Genomic DNA, 10318 nt, shown 5'->3' with positions numbered 1-10318 from the left:
AGGCAGCCATGCTTGGGGGAAGCAGGCAATCAGGAAGAAGCAGCCTGTTCCCGGTCGACTGAGAGCCCCAGGGGCAGAGGCACTGTGTTTTCTCTGTGTCCTCCGCGTCACCTAAATGTAGTGTTGAGGACGTACACAGGTGATCAAGAAATAGCTCTGGCAGTGAATTTCCATAATTAAAACCCACAATGGTCACCAGCCAAACTTCAGAGGAAACCAAGCTCCTCTCTCTCACTGTCAGGGGGCCTAGGACGGCTGCACCACCTTCCACGGTAGGAAGCGATGACAAACAAGGGGCTGAGAAGAATACTTCCTGTGGTTGAAATCAAAAGGACGTTTGAGTAGTCAGGAAGGATAAGTCAGCACTGAAATTAGCCTCAGCTCCAGAGACATTTGCTTATTGGGGAAAAGAACGTTTCACATCCGAAAAAACACAAGTGGTTAGAAGATTTGAATACTCATCGCAAAACTGTTTTGGTACTGAATTCGCATCCTTAATGGTTTCCGCTCAAAAATGGAGCTCATCAATTATGCAGGTGTCAACTCGCTTGCGGTTTTCAGAGCTGGGATTGGACCACAGAGAAGGAAATAAAAGGCCTCCTGAGGCTACTGCCATCTCCTCTGCATCTAGAAGCTGGCTCAAAAGCTTGTCCGCATTTACTTATTGTCTCTATCCTTGTATCTGCTCTAAAGAACAATGCCAGCTCCCATCTGGGTTAACCCAAATCAGCACAGCACTGTCCCTTAGATATTAAAAAATATGTAAAGAGAAATGGCCGCTGTTCTCACACTGCAATTTCAAATGGCAATTTCCCTATCATATAGCTCTTAATAGGGAAAGTGGTTTTTTTTTTTTTTTTAGGTAAAAAGGAAAAATGCTCAGCTGCTCAGCGAAGCAGTGTTAAAATATTCTGCAAAAACACCACTTACGGAACAGGCAGAAGCCCAGGGCTACCACTTTATGAACACACAACTAGTGGGACAAGACAGGTGTATTGTCGCCGATTCATGGCCCAGAAAAGGATTTTATTATTATTTTTTATTTTTAACAGTAAACAGTTTATGGCAAACCACTTTTATAAGTGACTAAGGGGAATAAAAAAAAAAACCCGTAGACAGCATTATCAGAACCGGGCACTCCCTGGGGATTTCACGAGCTTTCTCCTACTGCTGTTGGGCACATCAGTTCTCTTCCGCTTACATTTTATAGCAGGGGTCTTGGTTGTCTGGCCGTACCTGCGATTTGTTAATCAAATGACTCCCAGTTCCCGCACGGGTATCTGCTGAACCTCTGACAGCATGGCCCCTGGGATAGATTCTGCCGGGGGCAGCCTGTCTCTCTTATTTGGGTATTTTTTCCGGTTGAAAACTCCATGCTTAAAATTAGTTTCTTTTATCTTAATCCTGAAAAATCTCGGTCGTTGAGAGGGAACCAGCAGCATCTGATCCCTTCCTGGGAACGGGGGAACGGCTCTCACTAACCCTCGCCTCCAGCTTTAAATGCAACTGTGCAAGTACGCGCGGAAAAGTCAAGATTGCCGGTTATGCAAAGCCATCCTGGGACTCCACCCACTGCCATGGAAACGCATTCAGGGATGGTGTGAGTGCGTGGATGTGGCAGGTGAGTGTGTTGTATGTGTGAGTGGGTTCGTGAAAGTGTAAGAATTTGCATGAATGTGTATTCGTATGTTTGCAAATGCTTGTGTATGAGTCTGTATTTATATATTTGAGTGAATGTGTTTGTGCATTTGTGCTCATGCGTGTATGTGTGTTCTTGTGTGTATGTTTGTGTATGACTATTTGCCTGTGTGAATGTGTTTGACCGTGAATGTGTGAGTATAAATGTGTTGCGTATGGGTGTGTATTTGTGTGTAGTTTGTATGAGTGTTGTTGTGTGCATGTGTCTATGTTGTGTGCTTGTGTGAATTTGGCTGAGTGTATGGTTTGTGTGTAAACGTGTGTTTGGGTGAGCTTATCAGTGTGCGTGCGTAGTTGCCTGTGGAAGTGTGTATTTGTATATGGGTTTGTATTTTTGTGTGTAGGAGTGCACATTGTGGATGTATTTGTATAAATGTGAGCGCAGAATTTTGTGTATAAGCATTGCGTTGTGTGAGTGTATTTGCGTGAATGTATCTGCGTGTATGAGTGTGCGTTTGTGACTGTGTGTATGCATCCTCTTGTCTGTATGAGTGTGAGCGTTGCGCGAGTGTGTATTTGTGCGAATGTGAGCCTGTGTGTGCACTGCCTGTGTGCGGCCGCGCGGTGGGAGAGGCTGGGTGCCGTCGCCGCGCGCCCACCTCCGCGCTCCGGGGCGCAGAGCGGCGGCCGGGCCGGCGGGCGAGGGCGGGCGGCGCGCCGGGGGAGCGGGCTGCGCCGCCGTCACGGCCGCCTCGCCGACTCTGCCCTTTAAGTCGGTCTGAAGCCGATTACAGCTGATCTCCCACGTGACGGTTTACCTTCTGTCTCCCGGAGCGAGTTGCCCGAGGACAGTCCTCATCCGGCAGACGCGCGTCGCGCGCCCCGGCCCGCCGCGGGGGCTCCGGCTCCCGCAACTTTGCGCGAAGCGGCGGCCGGCCCCGCGCCCTCCCCGGCCTCCCTCCACGCGGGCGCCGGGGGCTCCTGGGCTCGGCTCGGCCCGGAGGGCGACGGGCGGGCCGAGCCCGTGCCCTGGCCGCAGCCCGGCGCCCCTCGGACCCCGCAGCGCCGCGCCGCGCCCCGGAGGCCGGCGGGCTGCCCTGGGCGCTGCGTCAGGCCAGGGGGCGCCCTTGGGCCGGCGGCCGCGGCGGGCGCGCCCTCGGGGAGCCGGCCGGGGATGGCGGCGAGGCAGCGCTGAGCCCCCCGCGCCCTCACCATGCAGAAGAGCGTGCGCTACAACGAGGGGCACGCCCTGTACCTGGCCTTCCTGGCCCGCAAGGAGGGCACCAAGCGCGGCTTCCTGAGCAAGAAGGCAGCGGAGGCGAGCCGCTGGCACGAGAAGTGGTTCGCGCTCTACCAGAATGTGCTCTTCTACTTCGAGGGCGAGCAGAGCGGCCGCCCGGCGGGCATGTACCTCCTGGAGGGCTGCAGCTGCGAGCGCGCGCCCGCGCCGCCCAGGGCCGGGGCCGGGCCGGGCAGCGCCCGGGAAGCGCTGGACAAGCAGGTACCACGCGCCCGCCCTCACTCCCCCGTCCCCCTGCCTCCGGCCGCTGCGCTTCTTAGCTGTTCTAACCCCACAGGTCCAGGGCTCGACCTAACGTAGGGACCGTGCTCCGAGATCCGAGATCCCCCTGCGGCCTCAGTGGCAGGACATCTCCACGCGCCTCTGCATCTCCATCCCCTTTCCCCCATCTCCTTGTGATCAGTTGGAATAGAGGCTCGGCTTTATTTCTTTCACAACCGTGAAAGCGATCAGGTCGGGTCGGACCGGGTCGGCTTCATTGCTAACCATCCATTGCTTCTCTAGACCTTGTTTGGAAGGATTTAGTGTGGTGACGTGTGCTGACACCTGTTGGATTTAGATTGTCAAGACGGAACTAACTTATTTGGAAAAGTTTGGTTTCTCCCTTACCCGGCGGGTGCGTGTATGTTTCTTTGCCTGCTTGCTGTGCATGGAATGAGCGGGGCTCCCGGGACGGACAGGCACTTTCTGTTGGCCGTTTTTAATCTGTTTTTGTGCTTTATGTCAGTTTACCTTGCTAACATTTGACCTGCTGGGTCTAATTAGCAAGGTAAATGTGTATCCATTTCCCTCAGAATTAATATTTGGTGGCCACATTCCTGCTGTGTTTAAACATGTGGGCATTTTTAAAGAACGCTTCTGTGTACTTTTAAATGACTGCTTTGAAAATGAATGTGACCTTTTTACTCCCAGTCATAATTTTATTAGTTTTGCTATGTGCGTACTCAGGGAGGAAAAAACCCTCTAGATTTAGTAACTCCCGCCCCTCATTCCGGCAAACGCGAAATCTGTATTTTTTTCAATCACCATTTGGTTATTAAAGTTAAAGCAGACTAATTTTATGCTCCCAAATGTTCTCACTTCGCTTCTAGATCTCTGCCTTGAAAAAAAGAGGCCGATTGTCTTTGCTGTTGCATAAAAATATTTCACAGCTGAGTTTTCCGTGCAAGTCAGACCAAACAGCTTCTGTTGCAAACCAACGAGGGCGGCTGGGGGAGGCGCTAGCGATGGAACGATGAATAAGACGCCTAAATAACCCCTTGGGGCTTATAAAACAGCGTGTAAAATTAAGAGGAGTTAAAACTAGATCAGCTAGAAGTTTGATTTCTTTTTCACTTTGGTTTCACTATAAATCATTAACAGACAACTGATAAATCTTGGTATAACGCTTGTAGATCTGAAATTTAAAACACGTGCCCTTTGGTTTTTGAGGGTGTGTTGAGGGTTATTTGAAAAACTGATTTCCAATTTTGTAGATATAGATACTGGGAGTATAAGGTTAAGTTTTGCCATGCTGTTTAGAATTTAAATTGAGAGCAGGAGAGGGGTTTTGAGGAAACAGATTTTTTTCAGGATCTATTTTTTTTCCATTTTCTATTGGTGAGATTTTTTTTAAGTTATGTGTTCCAAAGCCCCACAGAAGTCAAAACTAATCGATTTTTAAGTGTTATTATTTCTACAATAAAATAGGGTATGTGCAATTTCTCTGAATATGTGTCATTGACAATTCCAAATTATTTTTTCTCTTTGTATTTATACTAGTATCAGGAGAGAACCACTTTTTTTTTGAGCTGGGAGCGGGGAGTTGTCATCTGTTGCAACGTATATGGCTGTCTGACCAGTTAACATTATATGACAACCAACATTTTTCTACTTGGAAAATATCCAGACTCTTATCTTCAGGACAGTTTTCTTTAGACCACACTTTTATAGAGAAATGTAACCTCCAAATAGTTTGACTTACGTGCCACTTTCTAATGGAAGTCCTAAACAGGTCATCTTATGAAAAAAATTTTTCTCTGTTTGTCATCATACAAGTTAGGAGTATTTCTCAGTCATTTTATACATCTCTATGAGGTTACAAATTAGAACCTTCGGTGGTGGTAGATAAAACTGAGATGTTGAGAACAAGCATTTTTAAATGGATTAGGAGGTGGATGGGGAAACCTGTCAAATTTTGTCTTTTGTTAGACACACTTCTGTGACTTGGGTTAGCTCAGCTGACTGATGCTTTTCTCCAGCACTGCCTGTCTGGTGTGTTTGAAGAATTAAGAAGAAACCTCGAAGACAAGATCAAAAAGAAACGTTGTACCTTAAATCTACAGTTTATGCAGTGGGTCCCCTTCCCGAAAATTTGTGTTACTGATGTGCTCAGATCCTCTCTATCACCGGAAGTGGTGGACCCGTGAAACTGGCTGGGCTGGGGGCGGATGTGAGGCACTGAGCAGGGACCGTCTCACGGTCTGCTTCTCCACAGATGCTTCTGGGACTTTCCTCATAAGTATCTCCAGCGACCTCGTAAACATAGCTGGAGGTCAAGGCTTGAAGCAGGACTTAGGGAGGCAGAATAGGTTTCCTCTACCATTTCTGTGTGACTTCTGTAGGCTAATCTCTTAATGTTTCCATTTTTTTTTCTCTTAATGAAATTTGTTTCTTAATATGGAAAGATTAAGAGTCTGGCTAAGATGATTTCCACGTTCCAATAATGACATCTCCTATTTCTAAGGTTATAACAGACAGTGCGAGCTTTTTGCTGTGTAGAGGATATGAAAGACAATTTCACAAGATTTAGAAGTTAGTAGTCTCTGTAATAAATACTGCATCCGAAAAGCTAAGGACAAGCGGTGATTGAAGTGGACCTCCTGATAAATCAGTTATGTCAGCAGGTGCCAAACCTATAGCAATATCATTGTCTGGAGGGCGGCGTACCGTAATGTCATTGACAGTTACTATAGTTGATGTAATCCTTATCGTAAGATGCCTATAATCATTCTTGCCAGTTTAAGTTCTACCTCTCCTTCAAATAATCTTAAAATTCCAATAAATTGTGTTTTTAGGTAAGTTATAAGAAGAAAAGAGGCATTGGTTTGCTTCGTCTAAATAATACTTCTAGGGGCTGCCCTGTGGCCAAGTGGTTAAGTTTGCACGCTGTGCTACTGAGGCCCGGGCTTCGCTGGTTTGGATCCTGGGCGCCAGATCTAGCACTGCTCATCAAGCCTTGCTGTGGAGACATCCCACAGAGAAGAACCAGAATGACCTGCAACTAGGGTATACAACTATGTACTGGGGCTTTGGGGAGAGAAAAAGAGAGGAAGATTGGCAACAGATGTTAGCTCAGGCCCAATCTTCCTTAAAAAAGAAAAGAAATAAAAAGAAGACTAATTCTAGTTGGTTGACAAAAGAAAAAACGTTTTTCTTTGGTTTTACTTCTTTGTCTTAAACTGTTTCCAGTTAAGAAGAAGAAAGAAAGGTGTTTTCCACTTTCCAAATATGCCTAGGTTGAAGGAATATTTGCGTTGATCCATTTTTTCGACAGTGTCCTGAGATTTCACGTTGGTAAATCCTTGGGAGATGGCAAGGCTGTCTTTTCAGCCTTCCATAGTGGCTGCTTCTTAGAGATCATAATTGGTGATACAATTGAAATAAGTTCAGTTAAAAATTTTTTTAAATGGTGTTCCTCTTCTCCAAATGTGAGTTGCTGATTCTTCTTTCTAAAAAAGCTCCATTTATGGAAAATGAAAAACTTACCTTTCATTCCAGGTGACAGTGTTTACGGGCGAAGGGGATTTGCATTTGGTGGCTACCTTCTGTATGCCCGGTCAGTGTTAGCCTCCTTTATCTCGTCTAATTTGAATCTACTTTGGCTCTTGGAGATCGGTGCTACTTTTTCATTTTCACCTGTGCCAACAGTGAGGCTCAGAGTTCTAGGGAGATGCTCAAAGTCCAGCTCCAGGTATGACGACCGAATAACCGTGAAGAGTGCCTTACTAAGGAGGCCATTTAAGGCCCCTGAGCTTCAGGAAATTTGAAATCTGGGTGGGATGGGGGTTGGGGTTGTAGTGTGTGAATCACTGTTTTGTTTATTCTTATTTCTCTTAGAAAACGGTTTACAGGGCAGTTGCAATTCTTGATAAATACGACTGCAGACCATTACATTTTCAAAGAAAAACGAAATTTATTTTTAAACATTCATTTCCTTCAATAGGGATCTTTAAAAATACTTGTAGTTAGGGTGCAAGGACACACCTCAGCTAGTCTGGTCAGTTTAAGTGGCCGTATCTGTCCTGCCGACTAGCAGGAGAGACGTTTAGGAACAAAGCCATCTTCATCCCTGTTTTCCTGGTAGTGTCAAGTGTTGTGTTCAGCCTGATTTCAGTTGTTTTTTGGGGAAAATATCTCCTTAGTTCTGGAGGTTTGAAGTAGTAGATGATTGTCATATTTGTGCTGAATTAAACATGTTGATTTAATTTTACAGAGGTGAAAGGTTATGGGATTTCCCCTGTCACCTCATTGCTAGTCAGTCATGCTCGCCTCCCTAACTTGACTGCAAGCAGAGGAGTTGGTTCTGGATTGTGGATTTCATTCTAGTTCATCTTTAATTGATGTCCCACAACCAGATCAATATTTTTGTTCAACTTTTGCTCGTTAACACAAATAAAGGGTAAATGGACTAAAAATATGTGCTAAATCTTATAAAAAGTTTAAAAATATAATTTAAGGAAGAGAAATGATTTATTCCTTGAACTTTGTAATTGTTCTTCCATTTAAAGTTAATGGAGAAAAATAATTTATGGATTAGAAAAATTTAGTTTAATTTTGGCTACACTAAACCTTACTATTTATATTACTGTACTTATTGTTAAGAATTCAACATAGAAGAATACATCTTTGATGTGACAGATGTAAAAATGCATTTTATTGTGACAAGTATTTTTTCCATGGGTTTTAAAAAATGATACCTAAACGCACTATTAAATGATGGAAAATATTTGTAGTGTGATAGCATAATTTTTTTCCTTTAATTAAAAATTAGAGATATTTTCCTTTCACAGGGTGATGGTAAGTCCTAAAGCATGTGTGATAACCAAATGTTTCTGCTTTCAGCGAGCAAATGCTAATAGTCTGTTAAAACAATTGTTGATATGCTGTTTGTTTAAGGCAGATTATATATTTAAGTTGATTTTGTCCATATTTTTTATTAAACATCCATGCTACAGTCAATATAATTTTAATTTTGTGGAATAGAGGAATATAGTCTTTAAGATTATTTTGTAATGAAATAAGCCAGATTGGCAAAACAATATGGATTTACTCAGGTCTTAAATCCTAATTTTCCCAATTTTAAAGTAACTTTATGTTTTTGTGCCTATTTGTTTGTCCAACAAGAAAGGGATATGTGTGTGTGTGTGTTGAGTTTATCTTCTGTCATTAAATATTTGTTGTGCAGTTATATATGTTTGAATTTACAGGTTTTATTTGTATCATTATCATTTCATGAGTTGGAAATCCAATCTGTCTACAATCTGGGGAGTTTTATTTTTCAGGACTAAGGATGTGAAATGCTTCTGTTAAGTTAATCACAGTATAAATTACTCTCTGAAATTAGTTTACCTTAGTTTAAGACTGTATATAATAAAATCTTAGTTAATATTTAAATGAAACTAAAGATGGTATTTGTTAGGTATCAATATAACACTGTGGGAAATGTTTGGTTATCTTATACATTTGGCCATTATTCTAAAAATTAACCATTATTCCAGAATTACTCATTATATTTCCATTGGTGTAATTTTCTAATTTTAGCTGATTGAGAAGTTATAAAACATTATTTTGGCTCCACCCCAGGGTATATTTTAGCATTTTTACCCAAGGATTCAAATATGATTGTGTGTATATTTAGGGGAAAAAACAGTAGCAAGTTTTTCTTTTTTTTATTTGCTGAAAACATTGGTATCAGTAGGTGGAACAGAGATGCAGAAGGTACATGTCCTCAGTTTTCCTTTTTGTTGGTACTTGAAAAACTTAGGATTCAATGAAAAATAAGGATTCAAATAATTTTTCCTACAATTCCTCACAGTGAATGCAAAATGCCCCAAATATACTTTTAAGGAGAAGGCAGAAAAAAAGTAACAAGTTTAAATAATATTTCTTTTCTTTTTGAGCTGTAAAGGAAGAAATGAGACAGAAAGTTGGTGAGTCCTATAGAAGTTAACTTACAGCATCAGAGTAGAGTAAGTTATCGAAGTTAGAATTCTCATAAGATCTGAGAAGATACAAATAAAGCGATGTTAAAAAAAGCTATGCCTAAAAATAAAATTTATCGATCTTTTGATGCTTTATTTATTTATTTTTTTCTTTTGTGAGGAAGATTGGCCCTGAGCAAACATCTGTGCCCATCTTCCTCTACTTTATGTGGGATGCCGCCACAGCTGGCGTGGCGAGTGGTGCTGGGTTGAGGCCAGGATTCAAACCTGCAAGCCCAGGCTGAAATGAAGCATGCCAACTCAACCACTATGCCACTGGGCCGGCCCTGGTGCTTTATTTTTTAAAATGTAGGCCTCAATTTCTTTTATTAGCTCTTCCCATCCTTACCAGCATGACATGGCAGAGACCTCTGATGACGGAAAGAGCAAGGATCTGAGGGACTCTGGTAACTGGTACTTTGCGTTCTTTTCAGGTTCCTGAAGTGTTTTAGTCGTTGTCTGATTTAATTTGGACAATGCGTGATTCATTTCCTGAACTGAAGTTATGGGTCCATGCCATTCGTGTGACTAATGTAAACTGTAGGGTTGGTGCTATCAAATAGAGGGACAACGGGAAGGCGAGGAGGTTTCCTGGGGCTAGTGATGTGGGAATGGGGAGGTGATAACCTGGCCTAGGGCTCATTGTATAGCATTGTAACTCGTCACAGAAGTCATGATACATAGGAATCAGAGGCCGCTCGTGTCCAATATGAATTCTCTTTCCTTTAACTTTAAGAATATCACTTTCCAGGTCAGGTTGTAGTACTGTGTGTGGTTCAGTTCAGGGGTTAAACTATGGGGGTTTCAGTCTTGACTCAGCTCCTTACCAGATACTCATCTTGAGCAATTTCTCTTTCTAAGCCTGGACCCCTGCCCCAAGACGGGGATCAGGAGCCCACCTACTTCGCTGGGCTGTTGTGAGATGCACGGGCAATGGTCCCTGCCGAGCTCTTCACACAGGGCCTGGCTCACGAACTGTCGGTGCATTTATCAGCTCGTATTTTTTATTTTTTTAAAGATTTTATTTTTCCTTTTTCTCCTCAAAGCCCCGCAGTGCACAGTTGTATATTTTTAGTTGTGGGTCCTTCCAGCTGTGGCATGTGGGACGCCGCCTCAGCCTGGCCTGACTGACGAACAG

At 43.6% G+C, this 10318-nt stretch overlaps 1 protein-coding gene across 23 annotated transcripts in view; it reads left to right on the top strand.

Moving 5' to 3' along the window:
• Positions 1-617: 617 nt before the first annotated feature.
• Positions 618-10318, top strand: part of RASGRF2 (Ras protein specific guanine nucleotide releasing factor 2) — a 215255-nt gene continuing 205554 nt past the window's right edge. For 8 of the 23 annotated variants that reach the window (XM_070571497.1, XM_070571496.1, XM_070571499.1 and 5 more), the window contains exon 1: positions 2714-3139. In XM_070571497.1, the coding sequence (XP_070427598.1) occupies positions 2852-3139 (288 nt within the window). In that variant the 5' untranslated portion in view covers positions 2714-2851. Of the gene's footprint in view, positions 1622-2712; positions 3555-6697; positions 6891-10318 lie in introns of those variants that run through there. The other 15 variants (XM_070571517.1, XM_070571515.1, XM_070571513.1 and 12 more) reach the window with 11 other exon arrangements.

Source organism: Equus przewalskii, chromosome 13, assembly GCF_037783145.1.
Source record: "Equus przewalskii isolate Varuska chromosome 13, EquPr2, whole genome shotgun sequence".
NCBI classification, from domain to species: Eukaryota; Metazoa; Chordata; class Mammalia; order Perissodactyla; family Equidae; genus Equus; species Equus przewalskii.
This window is presented reverse-complemented; position numbering and strand designations above follow the sequence as displayed.